We start from the raw sequence: 22,756 nt of genomic DNA, 5'->3' as shown, positions 1-22,756 counted from the left end.
TCTTCTTGTCTAATTGCAATGGCTAATACTTCCAGTACTATGTCAAACAGGAGTGGTGAGAGTGGGCATCCCTGTCTTGTTCCTGTTCTTAGGGGAAATGTTTTTAGTTTTTGTCCATTGAGTATGATGTTTGCTGTGGGTTTATTATATATAGCTTTTATTATGTTGAGGTATGAGCCATCTATTCCCACCTTGTTGAGAGCTTTTATCAAGAAAGGGTGTTGGATTTTGTCAAATGCTTTTTCTGCATCAATTGATCTGACTATGTGATTTTTATCTTTCAATTTGTTTATGTGATGTATCACGTTTATTGATTTGCGGATATTGTACCATCCTTGCATTCCTGGGATAAATCCTACTTGGTCATGGTGTATGATCTTTCTGATGTACTGCTGGAGCCGATTTGCTAGAATTTTGTTGAGGATTTTGGCATCTATGTTCATGAGGGATATTGGTCTGTAATTCTCTTTCATTGTGTTGTCTTTATCTGGTTTTGGTATTAGGGTGATGCTGGCTTCATAGAAGGAGCTTGGAAGTGTTCCTTCCACTTGAATTTTTTGGAATAGTCTGAGGAGGATAGGTTTTAGTTCTTCCTTGAATGTTTGGTAAAACTCTCCTGTGAAGCCATCAGGCCCCGGGCTTTTGTTTGCCGGAAGCTTTTTGATGACTGCTTCAATTTCGTCCATAGTTATTGGCCTATTGAGCTGTTTAGATTCTTCTTGATTGATTTTTGGAAGGTTATATTTTTCTAGGAATATGTCCATTTCCTCCAGGTTGTCCAGTTTGTTGGAATAGAGTTGTTCGTAGTATTTTGTAACAATCCTTTGTATCTCAGCAGGGTCTGTTGTTATTTCACCTCTTTCATTTCTGATTTTGTTTATTTGGGTCCTCTCTCTTTGCTTCTTGGTGAGCCTGGCTAGAGGTCCATCAATCTTGTTTATCCTTTCAAAGAACCAGCTCTTGGTTTTGTTGATCTTATGTATTGTTTCTTTGGTCTCTATGTCATTTATCTCCGCTCTGATCTTTGTTATTTCCTTCCTTCTGGTTACACTGGGCTTTTCTTGCTGCGCTTTTTCTAGCTCTTTGAGTTGTAGGGTTAAGTAATTTGTTACCATTGTTTCTTGTTTTTTGCAATAGGCTTGTAGAGCTATGAACTTCCCTCTCAAGACTGCTTTCGCTGTGTCCCATAGATTTTGGATTGTTGTGTTTTCATTGTCATTTGTTGCCATGATGTTTTTTATTTCTTCCTTGATCTCTCTGGTGACCCAGTCCTTGTTTAATAGCATGCTGTTTAGTCTCCATGTGTTTGATTTCTTTGGATTGTATTTATTGTAGTTGATTTCCAGTTTTATGCCACTGTGATCTGAGAAGATGCTTGATATAATTTCTATCTTCTTGAATTTGAAGAGATTTTGCCTGTGACCCAGCATATGGTCTATCTTTGAAAATGACCCATGTGCACTTGAGAAGAATGTATATTCTGTGGCTTTGGGGTGAAATGTTCTGAAGATGTCAATTAATTCCATCTGGTCTAGTGAGTCATTTAAGATTGCTGTTTCTTTGCTGATTTTTTGTTTAGAGGATTTGTCCAGTGGTGATAGTGGGGTATTAAAGTCTCCTACTATGATTGTATTGCTATTAATCTCTCCCTTGATATCCTCCAGGAGTTTTTTTATGTATTTGGGTGCTCCTATATTGGGAGCGTATATGTTTACCAGAATTATTTCTTCTTGTTGGATTTCTCCTTTTAGTATTATGAAGTGGCCTTCCTTATCTCTTGTTATGGCATTTACTTTGAGGTCTATTTTGTCAGATATAAGTATTGCTACTCCTGCTTTTTTTTCATTTCCGTTTGCCTGAAAGATATTTTTCCATCCCTTCACTTTCAATCTGTGTGAGTCTCTTGTTCTGAGGTGGGTCTCTTGTAGACAGCATATACATGGGTCGTGTTTTTTTATCCATTCAGCTACTCGATGTCTTTTGATTGGAGCATTTAGTCCGTTTACATTTAAAGTTATTACTGAAAGGTATTTGTTTGCAGTCATATCTATTTTTGTGTCTGTATTCCTTCTTACCTGTTTATTTCTTCTTTTTACAGTATTCCCTTTAGCAATTCTTGCATTGCTGGTTTGGTGGTGATAAACTCCCTGAGGCTTTTTTTGTCTGCAAAGCTCCTGATTTCCCCTTCAATTTTGATTGATAGTCTTGCTGGATATAGTATTCTTGGATTCAGTCCTTTGCTTTGCAACACTTTGTATACCTCCTTCCATTCACTTCTAGCTTGTTGTGTTTCTGATGAGTAATCATTTGACAATCTGATGGGTGTTCCTTTGTAGGTAACTCTCTGTCTCTCTCTTGCCGCCTTTAGGATTCTCTCTTTATCATTTATATTTGCCATTGAAATTATGACATGTCTTGGTGTGGGTCTTTTGGGGTTGATCCTGCTTGGGACTCTCTTTACTTGCGTAACTTTTATCTTTCCCATATCCGGGAAGTTTTCTGTCATTATTTCTTCAAATAGATTTTCTAAACCCTGCTGCTCTTCTTGTCCTTCTGGCAGCCCTATTATACGCATGTTACTTCGTTTCATGTTGTCCCGAAGCTCCCTTAGGCTTTCCTCCTGCTTTTTAATTTTTTTCTCCAATTGCTGTTCAGCTTGAGCTTGTTTCTGTACCTGATCTTCTAACTCACTAATTCGGTCCTCTGCTTCTTGTAGTCTACTGTTGAAACTTTCCATGGTGTTTTTGATTGTAGCTATATCACTCTTCATTTCTTCCTGATTCTTGCATAAGTTGTTGATTTTCTCATCCATCCGTTGTATAAATTCCACGACCATTACTCTGAACTCCTTTTCGGTCATGTTGCAAGCTTCAGTTTCACTAATTTCCTTTCTTGGCGACTCCACATTTTCTTTCCTCTGAGAGATATTTCGTTTCCCCATTCTGGCTATTACCAGAAAGCTCAAGTTTCCGTTTGTGTGGACCTGGGCCGTGTGCTGTGGGGACTTCGCTCCACCCGAGTTTCACTGGAGTGCTCTGACACTAGGACGTGTGGCTGCCTTTGGTTGGTGGGAACCAGACTTGCCCAGGGTCAGTGTCCCCAGTGTTCTGTGTGGTCTCGTGTGCACACTTGGAATCAGGGGCCCTGTCTGCACCACACTGTTGGTATGCGCCGAAAATGAGATCCTTAGGATGTGCCAGGAGTCAGAGTTTCCCTGTGTCTGCACCAAGACTCGAGTGTCAAAGTCTCTGTTGCCTTGTGAGGTTTCTCGTTGAGAATCAGGGTCCCTGTGTGTGCATGCACCAACAATTGGGGTCGCTGGCTCTTAGTGTGAATGCGCTGTGAGTCAGGGATCCCCGGCAGCTGTGTCCGGCGTGCCAAATTCCCTGAAGTGGAGCTGCGTCCTGTGTGTGCTCTCTCTACTGAGCCAAACCGGCTAGAGCGCACATTCTTAAAATCCTGAAGGTGAGCTGATTCTGTGGTGCACTCTCCCAAAGTCCCGGAAGGGGGGCGGAGTCCGTCCTGCGCGCCAACTTCCCTGAAGGGAAGCCCTTCTGTGCACGCCCTAAGATTCCCAGAAGGGGGAGCTGTGACCCGCAAGCCAAATTCCCCGAAGGGGAGCCCTCTGTGCGCACTGACAGATTTCCCGACCGGGAGCTGCTTCTGTCCCGTGCCGCGCCAAATTCCCTGGTGGGGAGCGCGTCCCTGCGCAAAGCTCAGCAGCTTGGGCGAGGGGCGGGTCTATCAGTTACTGTGCTCTAGGCGCGCCTGTGAGCGTTCAGCAGCTTGGGCGAGGGGCGGGTCTATCAGTTACTGTGCTCTAGGCGCGCCTGTGAGCGCTCAGCAGCTTGGGGGAGGGGCGGGTCTATCAGTTACTAAGGCGCTCTCGCGCCTGCTGGGAGTGGGGTAGGCTCTTTGACTCACGGAATTCTGCTGAGAAGTCTGGATTCTTGTTTGTTGGTCTGAAGCTGTGATAGCAGTTCTCTGTCCCCAGTGGCTGCAGGGTCCTGGTTTGTGTCAGAAGCCAGGATCCGTGTCTCAGGCAGCTCTGTTTCCCAAGATGGCGTGGTCTCCGCGTCCGCACCAGCCGCTGAGAAGTGTCCGCTTTGTGCGCGGGGCTGCGCCGTCTAGGACTGCCCAGTTAGGGAGCCCCTTGGAAGACGTGCAGAATCTAACTGACCCTAGCTCACACACACACACACACCACACACGTCTACACTCTCCTCTATGGGTTCCTCACTCCCTTAATGATATTTCTTAATGAGCAGACATTTTTCATTTTGATGAAATCTACATGATCAGTTTTTTTCTTTTAAGATTAATGCTTTTTGCCTTCTTGCTAAGAAATCTTTGCCTTCTCCAAGATCATGAACATACTCTCCTATGTTTACTTTTAGGAGGATATTAGTTTTAGCTTCTATGTTTAAGTTAGTGATTGATCTTTGATTTCATTTTTGTGTATGTGTGAGGTAGGGACCACGTTTCTGCCCCCCCCCCCCCCCATACGGATTATTAGCTTTTCTCCATTCTATTATCTTGTTCTGAAATTTAATTAGTTACTCTTTTAGTTACTCTTTAGTTACTCTAATTAGTTACTCTTTTTTAATACTTAATCTATTATTACTCTATTATTTATTCCTTTTAACCTCTCTTTTATGTTTTCTATTTCTTTGTCTCTGTAGACATCTCTGGATACTTCTTACCTATTCAATAATTTACTCTTTAGTGAAGTCTATTGAGTTTCAGTTTTTTAATTATAATTATTTTCATTTCTGACATTTTTATTTGATTCTTGTTTAAATCAAAGTGCTCTCTACTCTTATTTTTTCAAGTTTTCCTTTTATTTTTAAAATATATTAAACTTATTTATACTTATTTATATTCTGTATCTGATAATTCAGATATATTGTCTGTTTATTGATTTATAATTTATTTTATTTGCTGCTTATTGTTACTGATGATTTTCAACCATGTTATCTGTAGGGAGGGGAATTATCTTTTTCTTATACCCTTCTAGGCTTTTAGCTGGGCCCCTGTAACAAAAAAAACAAACAGATTATCAGGAGAAAAGCATACAAATTAATGTAATTCTTATGTGACATGGGAGCCTTCAGAAGGAAATGAAGACTGGAAGAAGTGGTTAAACCCGAGTGCTTTTACGCTAGGTGTGATGAAGAGTGTCAGTTGTGGGAAAATGTGATAGGACAAAAGGGTATGAGCTGTGTGTAGTAAACTTGGGGAAACAGTAAGGCCTGTTTGCTCAGATTCCTCTCAGTGTCGCTCTGTCTTTGCAGATAAGGATGCTCCGGTCATCCAAGTATAGGAGGGCACCTCTCCAATGAAGGTCTTATGACCTGCTTCAGGGGAAAGTAAAAAAAAAAATCCTTCCTGCACCTGCCTCGCTGCCATAATTTGGGGTAGTGTGTTCTCAATTGGTCATCTCTTATGCCGCTGTGTTTTGTAAATTTTGAATTTAGCATTTCTACTTTGGATGGGCCCTAGACTTTATCGCCTGTCCTAGGAATACAAAACAATAGTTAAAGCAGGAGTTCAAGGGTTAATAAAAGGCTTTAGGGCAAAAGACAGCTTTGGCACTACATTACTTCCTGTGATTCTTCACTTCACTTTGATGTTCTTATTTTTAAAGTCGTTTAAAAAATATTTTATTGAGTATTTTAGTTATTTCAATCTCCAGTTTAATTTAATACTTAAAACTGCCTCTAATTTGTCTTTTTCACATTGTTCAATGTTATTTATAGAGTAGTTCATTCTTTCCCACTACAGGGTTACTTTATAATCCTCTCCATATATCATATTATAAACATGGTTTATCCCTCTATGTGTTTAGGCTTTCTTTAATTTCAGCAGAAGTTTTCTGAGTAGAAGTTTTGAACCTTATGGTTAGATTTAGTCATATATTCATTGTTTTTTTTTATATTGGTGTAAGTGATTTTAATTACACTTTAATTATAGTATATGTAATTTAGATGCACAGATTTTAATTGTACAGTTTGATGAGTTTTGACAAGTGTAAATACCTGTGTACTAGTTACTACCACCCCATTCAGGATATAGAACATCTATTATCTCAGAAAGTTCCTTCATGCCTTTTCCACTTATTTCCTTCATCCCCATCTTAGATTTCTATTACCCTACATTAGTTTTGCTTGCTCTTGGAATTCAAATCAATGTACTGATACAATATATATTCTTTTTTTATGTCTTTCAGTCAACATAATGTTTTTGCGATTTTTTTTCATGTTATTGTGTATATTGTAATTCCCTTTTCACTCCTGAGCAGTATTCCACCGTATGCTCATATATAGTTTATCCATTCTCTTGTTAATGTAACTTTGGAGTGTTTGAAGTTTTGGGATATTATGAATAAAGCTTTAATAACCACTTTTCTACAAGATGTGTGTGTGTGTGCGCACGTATACTTTTATTTTTCAGGTAACTATTTAGGAGTAGAATTGCTGGATTGTAAGGTAGTTTATATGCTTAAATTTATTTAAAAAAAACTTTAAGTTTTCTGAAATGGTTGAAGCATTTTGTATTTCCACCATCAATGTATGAGGATTCCAGTCATTCCACATCCTCATCAACTCTTGGTCATTGTCAGTCTTTTAATTTTAGTCATCCTAGTGGATGTGAAGTGGTATCTATTTTGTTTTAAATTGCCATTTCCCCAATGACTAATAATGTTGAGTATCTTCTCATGCATTTTTGACTATTTTTATGTCTTCTACTTTAAAGTGTTTATTCAATATTTTACCTATTCTTTTATGGATTGTTTGTCCTTTTGTCATTGCATTATAGTCTTTTATGTATCCATTTTTTTCTTTTATGGCTAGTGTGGTATTGTTTTCTAATTCTATTTTCTAAACTTTTGTGGGTATCTCAAAATACAGTTGAATTTTGTGTGTTGATCTTTTATCTATAGACCTTGATAAATTAACTTATTAGCTCATGATTTATCTGTAGATGATCTTGCATTTTGTATATATATAATCAAGTCATTTGAAGATGATAGTTTAATTCTTTTTCAATTCTTTTATTTCTTACTGTGTCTTGCACAGGCTAGGCTTTTAGTACCAGGTTCAATGGAAGTGATGATAATTAATGTCCTTCTCTTGTTCTCAATCTCAGAGGGGAAGTGTCAGAGTTTCATCATTTAATATGATATCTTTAGTGTATACTCTCTATATCAGTTAAAGAAAATTTTCTATTTCTAGGTTTCTTTTTATCTTGAATGGGTATTGAATTCCATCAATTACTTCTGTATACGTTAAGATTATTACATATTATTTCACCTTTATTCTTCAAATGCAGTGATTGGTTTTCAAATGCTAAATCCATGCAATATTCTGGGATAAACCTACATTTAAAATGTTATTGTCTTAGTTAATCACTGGATTAGATATGCTAATAATTTGTTTGAGAGCATCCAAATTCATAAGAAAAATTAGCCTGCCATTTTCTATTAATATAATGCCCTTGTCTTTGGTCTTAAAAAGCCAACTGGTCTCATAAAACAAGTTGGGAATTATTCTCCTTTTTTATTCTCTAAAAAGAATCTTTAAGATTCTTGTTCTTTCTTCCTTAAATGATTGAAAAATTCATTATTCAAGCTATTTGACTTAAAGCTTTTAAAAAAATTATTCAGTTTCTCAGTAGACATAGATCTAAGATTTTCTATTTTGTTCTTGTATAATTTTTGCTAAATTCTTTCAAGCAATTTTTCTAAGAAAATAAGTGGCTTGCCCAAGGTCGCATAACTAGTCAGAAGAACAATTAGAACCCAGACTCTCAGTCCCTTGCCGTGAGCTTCCCACAGTAGTGGGTCATCTCCCCAGCCTCTCACATTACTACATTTGCATTTTTACTCCTATAATCCATTTACTTTGAAATGCAGCTGCATTCTCCCAGTGGCCTTCGGTCTAGATTTTATGTAAGTATTTGGATTGGTACCATATTTACATTTATCATCCTGTGCTAAAGAAAATGAATTATTTGTGTATTAAAAGTTAGTCATCCGTGGAGAAGTTGATTTCCATACCCTGAGGTTCTGGTGTCAACTTGGTTTCCTGAATAAAGTTGTTTTCTAAAGATTGCAGACAGAGGTGAACTATCTTGTAGCAATTTTCCTTACATGAAATAAACAGCTGATAAGAATATGCTTTCATCTTTATTATGGGTTATTAATGACCAGAACCTATAACCAAGCTTTCATTAGTGAAAACCATAATGACTGCTTAAACACAATTAATCATGCAGCTCCTCCAAGTTGTCATGATCATTGGCTTCTCATCTCCCTAAATAAGCATCCGATCGAACACTTTGCAGCTGTTTAAAGTAGGGATTAATTTGAGGAGGGAAGTTTAGCCTGGGCTTTTATTCATACTTCCTCCAACAATGTTCCAGAAGGAGGAGCTTTGGTACTCCTTGAGGGGGGAAGTACTCAACCACATTTTAAAAAATATATATATTTTAATTAATTTCAGAGAGAAAGTGAGAGGGAGAGAGAAGAGAGAAACATCAATGAGACAATCATTGATTGGCTGTCTTCTGCACGCTCCCTACTGGGGATCGAGCCTGCAACCTGTGCATCTGCCCTGACCGGGAATCAAACCCTGGCCTCCTGGTTCATACATAGGTCAGTGCTCAGCCACTGAGCCAAACCGGACGGGCCACATTTCTAAAACAGTTGTGTTTCTGCCTTTCAGTTGTTGGTCCCCCACGGGCTATGTTCTTGGTTAAATGCAGCCAGGAGAGTTTGCTTTTTCAACAACCAGCGTTTGACCAGTGTTCTAGCAGTTAAGGAGACTGAGTATGAAATTTCACCAATGACTAATATGCTATTCATAAACATTTTCCTGAACCAGAACTCTCCTTCCTTTCTTGTGTTTGCCCTTCTGTAGTGGAATCAAGTTTGTTCAGGCAATTGATTTTACCCTAGAAATGATTTCGTTACCTTTTATTGTAGTCTAAAACTGAGAGAGAACTGAAGCAACTTTCTGCCTTTGACAAAGAAATCCTCCAGAAAAGGTTAAGAATACAAACACTTAAGACTACATCGGTAACAACAAAATAAAACAAAACAATAATGAATGAATTAGTTCTATCATTTCAATAAAACAGATGTGAAAAGATTATTTGACCATTACGAGATAAACAAATGGTTGATTGTTTAAGTTTTGCATTTTTTCAACTGGGCATTGAGAGACATTGAACCTAAGGGTTCAAGGTGATACTAGCATTCAGAACAGGCTTTAGAAAGAGACATTCTTATTGAACCTTTGGTTGCTTGGATGAGCCCTGGAAGTAGCAGCATAGCCGTGTGTTTTCATCAGTGCCCAGGGAGGTTGCTGTCATCGTAGAGGTGACATTAAGCGCTAGCATCATCAGAGCTAATGCACTTATTCAGCATTTTAAAAGGTACTGTGTCTCTTTCTGAAGAGGAGATATTTCAATTCAGGAGTTGGCAAGTAGGCTTTTTCCCCAGAGGTGTGATGATGTATTGTTAAATGTATACGCAATAATAATATTAGTACTTCACAGGACAGCTTTATATGGTCATTTACATATTTTACTCTAGTGAACCATAAAGAAGTTCCTTTTTTTCCTTCTAAAAGCCAATAAAGGAATACCAAAATATAAAATAGTAAGTAATTGAGAGTGATTTAATATCTAGCAGTTGAAGCTGCTAAATAGTACATATCTGAATATACTTATACAGACTTACCTGCATGAACTTTGTTTCGATTATGTGAATATTATATTATAAATGTGTGCTTTGTACTTTGAAAATCTAACAAAACATAGTTATTGCAAAAGAAGCAAATGTTTTAACATGGCTTGGAGACAATGAAAATATCACTTGATCTAGTTTTATTTTTCTTTGGTTCTTATTCCATAGCTTAGGGTAGGGAATAGCAGAAGTTAGGACACACAGACGGTTAGGAATTGTTTAGGGAAGTGGAATGAAAGTTCTGTAAATTACACAGGACGTAAAGACTCACAATTCCTTCAGTGCTAGTATGTAAAGGGACATTAGAGGACATCTCTTTAACGCCTTTCATTGTAGAGATCAGTAAACTGAGGCCCAGAGACATTCCATGATCGTATATCTAAGTAAAGCTGGAACTTGAACCCAGGCCTCTGACACCATCTGAGACCAGCGCCCTTTGTATAATCCCACACTACCTTCCATGCAGATTGGAAATACTGATTTTGGCATTGCCACTGGTGTGCTGGGTGAGCTCAGTTAAGTTCCCTAATTTGTTTCTTAAACCCTTCAAAGCACCTCCAAAGGAGTTTGATTCAGCAATTCGCTTGATTTGGTGAATTTGACCCTGCCGTGACCAAGAGATGAGAAATACTCCATCCACCGACTTGTTAGTTTTCTAGAGCAGCGATTTCCAACACTGATGTCCCACAGGAATTGTTAAAACCTGCAATACCTGACCATTCAGTCATGGGCACTGACCTCTTTTCCCTTAGATTGTCAAATTTTACAAAGTGACAGCAGCCAACACAACAATAACCATTTGGTGTGAATGAATCAAAATTCTATTTTTTTGTTGTTAGATTGGCAAAAAAATATATTTTTTGGTATGCCACAGAATTTTAGTAATTAGTTTATATGTGCCGTGAGATGAAAAAGGTTGAAAATCCTGCCCTAGAGAATCTAGGGCTCCACTCATATATTTTTTAAACTATCCTCTGCTGTCTGAAAGCACTGAAACCACAGTATGAAATGTATTGTGTATATAGCTGGCTTCACCTTTTTTGGTAAAATTAGTTTTGTTCATATTTGTTTTTACTAGATTGATAGTGGCAAAACTGGCAAGAGGTAATGAGACCTCCCACAAAATAGATCTTTTCAAGGACAGAATAAATGACCGTGGCTAATCTCATCTACAATAATTGCACTATTCAACCCCAGAAACCCAAAAAGAAACACTGTGGGAACAGGCACTCAAGGACACAGAAGCACGGAGGCACAGCCACCTTATCCATTCTTGTAGGCCTCACACCTCCATCCTATCATTCTTCTAATAGCTGGGGACCCCTTTTAAGGTGGTCTGCAGGAAAGTGGGTATAAAAAAGAAGTATTTCAACATCCATATGGATAAGACAAGAGTTACTGTTTCCTTCACCTTGTGGATCTGATGATTTTTGGAAGATAGTGGTAAAAAAAATGATTATTAGATCATTCTTGAAAAGGATATAGTTGCTCTTGCTGTATTTCTGGGAAGGAAGTTTTGCGGTGAACAACTGCAATGGATGGCATTGGTCTCTCTGACCCCTAGATCTGTGTGAAATAAGTAAACCCTTGAATATTTTCTTTGATTAAAAAAAAATTATCTTTGTTGTTGAAAGTATTACAGATGTTCTCCTTTTCTCCCCCATTGACTCCTCCTGCGCCCTCCCCAGGCCTTTTAACCAATGAAATACAGGGTGGGCAAAAGTAGGTTTACAGTTTTGAGTATGTGAATCATAGTTTATTCTTGTATTATTATTTATTCTTGTATTATATATGTATCCATATGAATAACTGTAAGCCTATTTTTCCCCTCCCCTTTATTTTAAATAACCACAAAAGCACAGACATGATATAATCAACAACCATTATGTTTAACATATCTCATCATTTTGCTATACGCATTTCTTTCGGATGGCTATGAAATGGTATTTTATATTTCTCTCATTACTAGTGCTATCTAGAAGCTTTAAAAGTTTCCTGAGGCCCTATAATCCATTTTTAATTAAAATATTAGATAAGCAATGCATTCATATATTCAGAAATTAAAGCAATATATTTAAAAGTATATGTTGAAAGGTGTTATTTCCACCCTATCTCATTCACCCCAACTTGCTCTTATTTTATTGGTTTCTTGCATATCTTCCCAGTGTTTTTTACAAATAGATGCAAACATGAATGCATACTTATATTCCCCACTTATACAAAACAACATGCTGTATAAATTGTTCTGAACCTTGTTTTTCCTACTTAATAATATGTCCTGGAGATCTTTCCATATCACTGTGTACTTTTCCATACCTGCACAGTATTCCACTTTCAGATGTAGCACAGATTATTTAACTGGCCTTCTACTGATGGGTATACTTGGGCTATTTTCACTCTATTGTTATTAAGAACAATGCTGTATTGAATACCATTGATTTTGTTCTGACTCGTCTTTAGGATAAATTCCTAAAAGTGGGCCAGAGGATTAATAGTTTTATAATTTTGATAGATATTTAGATCTGTGTCACCAAATAGACTCCATGAAGATTGGTACCATTATGCATTTCCCTCCCAACAGTGTGTGAGAGTGACGTCTCCCCTTAGCCTTCACAACAAATTATGTTCTCAAATTTTTGTTTTGTTTTGCCAATCTGATGGGGGAAATGGTATAGAAAAATACATCTCTTTTGTATTTCTTTTATTATGAGTGAAGTTGTGCATCTGTTAATACACATAGGGGACCTTTGTATTTCCTTTTTCACAATTCCATTCTTCTATTGGATTGTCTTGTTGAATTCTAAGAGCTATATATATATTTAGAGATTTAATACCTTTGTCTCAGACACAGTTGCAAATATTTCACCCAGTTCTTCTTTTGCTTTTGCTTATGAACATTTGTGCCATGCAGAATTTCTTTTGTCATTTCTATGTAGTCACTTTCCTAGTCTTTTTTAAGAGGGATGTGGATTTTGAGTCAAAGTTAGAAAACTTTCCCTCTACAGTTATCAAAGTTTCCTGTACTTTTATGGTTTCATACTAAACACTGAAATATTTTATTCATTTGGCTTTTATTCTGATGTTGTTTTCCATATGGTTGCTAAGTTGTCCCAATAGCACTTTTTTTAAAAACAAAATTCATCATTAAACCAATGATTTGAGATACTGTCTTTATAATATAATACCTTACAAAAGTATTTGGCTCTGTTTTGACTTTATTCTATTCCACCCATTGGTCTGTCTCTTCATGCTGTTTTAGTTACTGAGACTTTATAATATATTTTAATTCTATCAATTCTTGTTTTATTGAGTTTTTTAAATAAAAATGTGTTTTGAATTTTATTAGATTCTTCTTCAGCATCAGTGGAGATTATATAATTTTTCTCTCTAGATCTATTGGATATTAATAGATATCTTAATAGTGAGCCATCTTTGCATTGCTGAAACAAACTCCACTTGTTTGCACAGTATCATTCTGATAATGTGCTGATGAATTATGGTTACTAATTTTTTTTAATTTAGGATTTTACATTGATATTCAGAAGTGTACCAGTTTATATATTGGCCCTATTATTTTATCTTTGTCAGGTTATAAGAACAATGTTATACTGAAAATTTAATGTTGGAAATGAAGAATTAATTGTGTTAGTTTAATAATAGAATTGATACGACAGAAGACAGCATTAGTGAGCCTGAATACAGGTCAATATAAACTACCCTTACTGAATTACAGAGAGAAGCAAAGAAGAATGAGGGGAAAAAAAACAGAAAGCAAAGGCTATGTAGATATGAGACATAGTCAAAAGGTCACCATATATGTGATTAGAGACTTAGAAATTGAGAAAAAGATGGAGTAAAAAATATTTTAAGAGATAGTGGCTATGAATTTTCCAAAAATGATGAATGACATTAATCCAAGGTTCACAAAGCTCAGAAAACTCTTGGTGGTACAAATACTGCTGAACAGTGAAGCAAAGAGAATATAAAAATAGTTAGAGAAAATACACCTATCTTAAAAGGCACACTAATAATACTTATTGATGGCAAACTTTACACCTGAAATTATGGAAGCCAGAATACAGTAAAATGGCATTACTCAAGAGCTGGAAGAAAAAAATTAACTTAGAATTCTTTATACATTGAAAATATCCTTAAAAAGTGAAGACAAAACAGAAATTTTTAGACAAAAAAAAATGCTGAAAATTATAACACTTTTTGTTGACATTGTTTCTCCTTATCATATTGAAGAAACCATTTCATTGTTTTTTTAGTTTCCATTTGAAAAGTTAGCTGTAATTCTAACCATGGGTCCTTTGAAGGTAACATCTTTTTCCCTCTGCCTACTTTTAGGATTTCTTCTTTGTCTTTGATTTTCTTTAGTTTCACTGCAATTTACTTATGTATGAATTTCTTTTAATTTATTCTACTTGTCATTATTGGCTTTTTGAATTATGAACTGATGTCTTTAATCAATCCTAGAAAACTCTTAACCATCATTTCTTAAAATATTTTCTTTGCTTTGTTATCTTTTTCCTCTCCCAAGTTTCCAGTTAAACACTTTACACCATCTCACTTCATCTGCCTAGGCTTTTACCCATTCATTGTGTATTTTCCATATAGTTTTATTTCTTCATATTGCCTTTTGTATTTTCTGAACCATCTTTTATTTCACTAATTTTTTAATAAAATTAACAAAATTCTCAGGTATATTCTTAGAGTTTTTACATTTTTGGTTATTTTATTTTATTTCTATGAGAACCAAGAATGTGGCTCTTTTTCAAATTCTCTAGATTTTAAAAATTTCCTATTCCTTACATATAGTTAAGCTCATCCTTTTTTTTTTCCTTTAAATTACTAAGCATAGTTGGTTTATAGTCTATATATTATGATTCCACTATCTGATTCTTTGTGGATCTGTTTCTGTTTGGCTTGTATCTTCAGGTTGTAACTTATGGAGTTTGTTTTTTTGTTGTTTTTTTAACATGTCTCATTATGTTTGGCTATGTTTTTGTTTTGTTATTTTGTAATGTTGAAAATTTTGAAACTTTGGGTGCAAGTACCTTTCTCCAAAAAGAAATGAGTTGGTTTTTTGTTGTTGTTGTTGTTTGTTTTGTTTTGTTTTGGAGAGCAAAGCTATCCCATGACCACCAAATTTAATGCTTAAAGTTTTCTGAAAAACAGACAATTCCAGTATAATATTTATCTCTGAACTAGGACTACCCTCATCTTGAGTGTACAATTCTTTGAGGATTGAGGATCAGCTTATTGTGGGAGGATCTTTTTTTCTTTTTCATCTTAAGTTTCCCCTTTTCTAGGCTTTGATTTCTGTCTTTCCTGCCCTCACAAGAATGGTAGCTCAAAATTGCCAAGAGTATAATGTCCTCATGTCAAAAAATTTTTTCCATGCTCATTTATTTCTTTGGATCTTGTTTTCCCTTTAATTTTGGCCCAGTAGTTCCTTTCCATCATAATAACTCTGAAATGCCTTTAAGAAGATGTTTATTCGTATTTTGTTCAGACATTTAAGTTATTTTATCAGGAAATACACATTTAAAATGTATATTGTTGTCAGTTTACTAACTAGCTGCTTGGTTCATACAAATGTGAATGGAACAAAAATGTTTGCTAAAAAATAAAGTGCAAATGATTATGCTTTCTGGATGCTGATTAAAGCTTTAGCAGTACATATCAACAGAACATTCATAGTATCTAAGCATTTTCTTTTCTATCTATTTCCCATGACATTACAGAGGGCAGAGAGAGTATAGTGTGTAGGTTTGTGTCTTCTTGGAAATGGAGCCCTCATGTATACACCTAGAATTAAGGCAATTGTGCATCTTAAATGAAGTCTGAGATAAATTACTATGTTGAATGAAGGTATTCTTAACATTACAAGAATTTTAAATTAAAAACATAGCTTTTGTCTTTCTATTTTTGTAGTGTGTGTATGTGTGTTTCATTTTTGTTTTAGTTTAATTACCATTACTTAGGGATGTGGCTTCTCTTAAATAGTCTGTTTTCTATTAATGAAGTTATTGAATCTCCTTCCTGATTCCCTTTGATTTGGACTTAGATCCTCTCATGCTGAGCAGCTCTTCCCAGATATACTTGGTACAGTTACTTTAAGAATCAGAAATCCAGCTCATGTTTGAGGTGGAGATGAGGCAAATGGTTATAATTCTAGAACTCAGTTGACCTCATGGTTGGGCTGTAGGATTTAAAACTGTCACAAAGAAGAAAAAGTCTTATAGCAACTACCACAACAACACATATTAAGCAAGATTTGATTCTTTATAATTGCACCAAACATAATTGAAGTTTACTAATCATATCTGATCTCTAGATTGATGGGGAAAAAAGAATGAAATGTGTAATGCTTGTGCAATCTTCCCTAACTTCACCTTTGGGGTGGGGGTGAGGGAATAGCCTAGTAATATCATTCTAGAACAAATCTCAAAGTGTGTTTACTTTGTTAATTTCTAGGTGAAAAAATGTTTGTATCTCTGTATGGAGCTGCCGTAGACATGAATATAAGGCTGGACAAGAATTCTTTGATCATTGAGAAAACCTACATATCTCTGGCCAATCAGAGAACTATAACTATTTACAACCGCAGTAACATCATTGCCCATTTCCAATGGAAGGTATTTGCTACCCAGGAAGAGGAAGATAAAGAAAAGTATAGGTTTGTAAGAAAAATCACCTAGGTGCTGTAATTTGGGGAAACACAAAGCTCGGTTATTATGAAAAAGCAGTGACTTTCGTGGTAACTTTTTAACCAACTCAACAATGTCAAATTTTTATAACTTGGTTCCAGTGTACAATGCTCATTTTTTCATTGAAAGAACTTGAATTGAACTATGTGGAACACAATGTTGTCCATTATCAGTTAATCTTTTTTTTTAAAAATATATTTTATTGATTTTTTACAGAGAGGAAGAGAGAGGAATAGAGAGTTAGAAACATCGATGAGAGAGAATCATAGATCAGCTGCCTCTTGCACACCCCCCACTGGGGATGTGCCCGCAACCAAGGTACATGCCCTTGACCGGAATCGAACCTGGGACCTTTCAGTCCACAGGCCGAAGCTCTATCCACTGAGCCAAACCGGTTTTGGCTGTTATCAGTTAATCTTAACCTGGTTATAATTTATCAGTAGCCAAACTACTGGATTTTGAAGACCAAATATAAAATTCTTCACTGTTTCCTCAAAACTAATCTATACATCTTTATTTCATTTCATAGCCCTAATCAGATTGATCAAGTGTCATAGGGTTTCTAAAAATAATCTTTTTTGGGTTGGGATCAATGTGGAATTTTATTTTATTTTTTTAGTGAAAAGGTATTTCCAGAAAATATGAAGAATGAGGAAAAAAGAAGGGCTTAGATATAACAGCTTTTATATTCCTAGTTTTAGTAGCATTGCTGAATCCCTGCTAACCATATACTAGTAATTTAATAATGATTTATTGTTGGTATCTTTAATTCCTGCTTTTTAAAGTGATACTTTAGGCAGTAGAGAAAGTTAATAAAATAGAAAACCTAACTATTTTAACTAATCTCTTCAATATTAAATTTTGAACATTTCTTTTTACTGAATCTACCCCTGCCTCTTTTAAACTCCTTTCATCCTCCCCAAATTAGCACCTTTGCTGCTTTCATTTGGATTTATTCAGCCTTTTTTATTTGCCTCTCCAATTTCATTTAAGATTAGCCCTGGGAAGCTTCAAAGCTTTGTTTAAAACCAAGTTAGTATGTGATAAAAATAAAAGTCTTAGGTCCATGGAAACCAGGCAGAAATCCCCCACTGTGCTGCCCCTAATTGAATCAGAAGGAGCTGTGACAATGACAGGACACAGAGGAACCAGAAGCTTCATTATTCAGGCAGGGAGCTTTAATCACTGGATTGCCACTGTGTCATCTTTAAAAAGTGAGAAAAGAAAAGCCTTTCCTGCCTAAAAACTTTCATTGGCCTCATGGTATAGAAACACCAAAAGTTGAAAAAGGCAATTGGAAACTGGTCATCCACTGCTTCATTGGTCCTGATTCCCCAGCTGATGTGTGTACCATCAATCAGAATGGTCCAAGCAGGTTTAAAGATAAGATGCGAGAGCAGGTACAAGCAAAGGAGTAGTAGTCAATGTAGTGTTTACATAACCTGCTTGTCCTGTAGGCATAATAATCTCTTGGGGAGAATGAATATACACTATCAGAGGGGAAGCCAGCTTTCAATTCAACTATGCCTATGTGTTTGACTATATGTCTAGGATATAGTTGATGCCAAGCCTAAGTCCAAAAAATACTTTTAAGGATGTTAATTTCAACAGGAAAACTCAAGAAGAATGCAAACCAATTGCTATCAGAGATGCTAAGATATAGAGTATATAATTTCAACCACGTGTGGATGGATATTTCTCTCCCTGCCCCTTCCCCATTCCACCTTCCCTGACACTCACACCTTTATCTCTTTAACGTTATCCTTGAGTCTTATTCCTTTTCTCTTATGTTATCTTTCTTTCACTATCTCTCTTGCTCTTTCATTAGTTCATCTTGTTCTTTCATTAGTTCATCTAGCAAGGGCGTAATATGGGATAACATTTTCGTAACCATGATTAGAAACCTAATTTTATTATCTAGGATCATGCCCTTCCCTTAAACAATGAACTTGAAAAGTAGCACCAGATGGCTAAATAAGAATACTTCCATTTTCACTTTGGGTGACACATAGCAACATAACTCATGTTTCTCCAAACTGGGTTGGTTGATTTATGTGAAGAGTTTGTTGAATATTCCGTTCCTTACCCTCTTCCCTGCTCTCCTAGGGCCAGATGCCTGGGACATGAAGGGAAATTGATTTAAAGGGGAAATAGGCCATTTATGCCTAATATCTTATTTGACTAGATTTACTCTCCTCTCTCATCCCTCTCTTGTTCCTTAATGCATTCTCAAGCATGCCACAACTTATATTATTAGTCATGGATTCATATCCTGGACATAACTAGCTATAAGATACCCATCCTCTAGAAAAAAAAAAAAGCAATTACAGAGAGGTTTGTTGTTGACTGAACATTTAGTTCCCATCTCTGGATAGCTGCCCCTCTGTAGGTGGCAGTGCTCTTGCTGTGAGTATGGGCCCTCTTCTCCTCTAAGTCACAAATCCTCAAGTTGTATCTCAAGCCACACAGCAGTGTCAGATAAAGCAGAATGTTCTCTGGTAGCTTGCTTGTGGTCAAGGGTTTGCTCATCCCCGAGAAGTAGCAGTCAGATCTTTAGTTAATGGTATAAATCTTCTCTTGAGCTCCCCAACAAGGCCAGTGTAGGTATCCCCAGAATAATCCTCCTTGTGTTTGACTCTCCTGCTCCTGGTGATGAGCAATCTACCCCTTTTATTCCTTCAGCAGCCTCTGTAGTTAAAAATGTAGAGAGGAAGGTCGACTTTGGTCCTGAACTTGGGACAGAGAGGATCTATTCTAAATGGTCTCATGCATACTTTGAGAGACTAAAGTTTCCCTTTGCAGCATCCCAAGGACCTACGATTTAAAACGTCAGTGTAGATTTTTAAGTGAGACTCAGGAGTCTGCCCACTGCTTTCCAACTATAACATGGCTTAAACCTTGTCCTAAGGCATTCATCTTATAGGAGCTGGAAGTTGCTCAGTGGTCACATTGAGATTGCTAATTGCTTTAACCAGTCCCTCAAGACCCCATTCCAGCCATTGTGGTTTCTTGGCCACTACATCTTGCTGATCTCCCAGTGGATGAATTTCAGCCCTCCTCAAGAGTAGGATGACCTATTCCTTTCTGGAAGTTATCATTTTCATTCTAGGAATGATGACTTCCTTCCTCTCCACATACCTCAGCATGTTGGTACCAACCTTAGGACACGTGTCCAGATTTGGGACTGTGAGCTAACCTCAGGCTCCAGATTCTAACAACGAAGATGTCACTCCCCCTAGGAAGAAATTCTGGACTTTAAGTCCCCCCCCCCCCCCCCCACACACACACACTTTTATTTAAACCTTCAGAATGAGACACAGAGGGCTTAAAAATTGTCTTTTGGGTCTTTGCCTTTTTGATGTTTTTATGGGACTTGCAGAGAAATTAATCTCTTCAGAAATGGAGGCATTCATCCCACCTTACTTTCTTCCCTTTGTCCTGAGGAGTTATAAAACATTACCATAAGATTCTTTCATACTCATTCTCATCAGGCTCGGCACGGGCTTTTGAGGATTTCGGTTCCCCACTTCTCCATGAAGGTCATGCCCATTGTCTCAAGAGCAGCTGGCTCAAATTCTAGATTTACTCTGTGCAGGAACTCCTGCAGTCTTCAGTGGACTCCCACAAGTAGTCAGCATGGATTTATTCCACAACATTCGGAAATAGGAAAATACATGTTTCTCTAGATAGATCAGTTTTAATTGGGCTTTGGGCCTGCCACCCAGGTAGTAATAAATTTAATCTTGAGTGGTGTTTGATAATCAGGGAGAGGACCTCTAGTCCTCAGTTTATAACGGTCATCACAGAGTGCTCAGTGACCAGGGTCACATGGTCCATTTGCAGGTGGATGGCTGTAACCCAGGTGTGGACATGGGAGTATTTCTCCCAGCTGTGAAGGCCATGGCTTTTAGTTTCCAACCTCCTCAGCATCTAGTTATCATCTCTTCGGGGTGCTGCAAAGGAGCAGGGTGAGGAAGATGAGGAAGCATTACTGGTTCAATGCTAATTATACCTGAGACACAAGTCTTACCCGTTGACTATAATCCATGGCTGAACTCTACTTGAGGCCTGAAGGTGATGGGTGTTGGTGGCTACCAGACCATTTGGAAAATAGGTTAAATCCATGATTTAACTGAGAGAAAAGGCTGGTGTGTTGTTAAGCTCTCTGATGAGAAGTGTCCTCATCTGTAGCACAGAACCACCTGAGACAGGAGACCATGGAGATCAGCAGGAACAGTGGCCTCACAGTAGCCTGGGGTATCTAGAAGCCCTTGTTGGAGTCAACCCAGCTCAAGGTGTTGTTGCCTGTTGCCTTTTAGTATCTCAGCCGTGGCTCCATTTCCGCATGAGAGGGCAAAGATGAGCCATCTGGGACCAGCCTCCACCCACCCCCTTTGCATTATGCAGCTGTTACTGATTTAAGAGTCCCAGCAGCAGGGGAGAAGAGCAGTGCTTGGCAATTTATGTTCTGTTTCCTTTTTTTTCTGGTTCAGGGGTTGAGCTAATCATACTCTTCAGTTCATGGAGCGTTGTCATCCATCCTTAGTCCATACGAGGCATTTTATCCCCACACACCACTCCCATTAAACCCCTAAATAAATGTAATTTTTATGATTCCCATTATTTGTTTAACCAATCCTTCAATCTCTTACATAAATGTTACCCACATTTTTTTGGTATTGTTGCTAGCATTTTTATGAGCATCTTTGTAGCTGTGTTTTTACTTACATCTGTGATTATTCCTTTAGGATTGATTTCTAGAGGTAGGCGTTATAGCTTCCCCTCACAGGAATTGGCGGTTTCCTTTCTGCGGACTGAGCTCTCTCTAATTTGCGCTGCTCTGCCCAGCAGTATAGAAGGACTGCTCGTTACCTGGGACGGGACACTGCTTTCCAAACACATTAAAAAAGAAGCACAGAATGGAACCAGAACACACTGAAGCCATTTCTTTGACATCTGTATGCTATGTGGCCAGAGCGGTGGTGGGCAAGCTGCGGTTCGCAAGCCACATGCGGCTCTTTGGCCCTTGAGTGTGGCTCTTCCACAAAATACCACGTGTGGGCGCGCACATACAGTGTGATTGAAACTTCGTGGCCCATGCACAGAAGTCGGTTTTCGGCTCTCAAAAGAAATTTTAATCTCCGTACTGTTGATATTTGGCTCTGTTGACTAATGAGTTTGCCGACCACTGCCCTGAGAGGAGATAAAATTCAGTCTCCAAAAATTCAGGTGAGCCCTAGCTGTTTTGGCTCAGTAGATAGAGCACCAGCCTGTGGACTGAATAGTCCCAGGTTCAATTCTGGCCAAGGGCACATGCCTAGGTTGCAGGCTCGATCCCCAGAGGGGGACTTGCAGGAGGCAGCCGATCAATGATTCTCTCTCATCATTGGTGTTTCTCCCTCTCTCTCCCTCTCCCTTCCTCTCTGAAATCAATAAAAATATATTTTTAAAAAATTTCAGGTGAAGTAATGGCTACCAGGAGTAATGTGATCACACCTGTGGTGAGGGCAGAGTAGAGGGCTGCTTTTCTGACTTTTACAAGGGATATGAAGAGCTAGAAGGGGGAGGGGTTGGAGAGGGCCAATGGCGGGAAAAAGGGGACATATGTAATACTTTCAACAATAAAGAATTATTTTTAAAAAGAGCTAGAAAGAGGGAGAAAAGGTTTCTTTAGATGTAGTTTAAGCATTTCATACACTTGACAGCTTGGTAATTGCTTGTGGTTGACACAGGGAGAAAACTGATATTTATTGAGTATCTACTTTGTCCCTGGAACTACACCAGGTCCTTGATCACATTTAATCCTCAACACATCTTTAGGATGAGGGAGCTCCTGTTTTACAGGTAAAGGCACTAAGGCATAGAGGAATTTGGTGACTCCCAAAGTCACAGAGCTAGTAAATAGATAGTAGAACCAGCATCCAAACCCAGTGCTCGCTGGCTCTCAATTTTGTTCTCCAGCTAAGAAAGAATGAAAGCTAAGCAAGTTTAACAGAAACAAAATTGTCCTTGAAGTGCGAGAGGTGGAGTAGATGTTAAGTGTTTAAACAGCAACTTGGGAAAACACTATTACCTAAAATAAAATATTTGTCCAGATATGTCTAAGGGCTCAGGAGAAAGCAAGTGGAGAACAGGAAGCCCAGGAGGACTTCTTGAAGGAAGTGACTAAAGAGGAAACTGAGGCTCCTGAGAAGTTAAAGTATAAGATCGCTCAGATAGCACGTTACACACTCAGGGCAAGGAGGGACCGCCCCAGGGTGATGGGTGAGATCATTCCCAGGAGGATGGA

The 22,756-nt window shown here is 37.6% G+C and overlaps 1 protein-coding gene across 5 annotated transcripts in view; it reads left to right on the top strand.

Moving 5' to 3' along the window:
• The window catches only part of HYDIN (HYDIN axonemal central pair apparatus protein), a 352,840-nt gene that overhangs the window by 68,998 nt on the left and 261,086 nt on the right, over positions 1–22,756 (top strand). For all 5 annotated transcript variants that reach the window (XR_013812852.1, XR_013812853.1, XM_079759605.1 and 2 more), the window contains exon 8: positions 16,235–16,436. Coding sequence is in view for 3 of the 5 variants with exons in the window: in XM_079759605.1 (XP_079615731.1) it covers positions 16,235–16,436 (202 nt within the window). In the remaining 2 variants the exon portion in view is untranslated. The remainder of the gene's footprint in view (positions 1–16,234; positions 16,437–22,756) is intronic.

This window comes from Cnephaeus nilssonii (genome assembly GCF_951640355.1).
Source record: "Cnephaeus nilssonii genome assembly, chromosome: 20".
In the NCBI taxonomy this organism is placed as follows: Eukaryota; Metazoa; Chordata; class Mammalia; order Chiroptera; family Vespertilionidae; genus Cnephaeus; species Cnephaeus nilssonii.
Note: the sequence above shows the minus strand (reverse complement) of the source record. Positions and strands in the feature narration are given on the sequence as shown.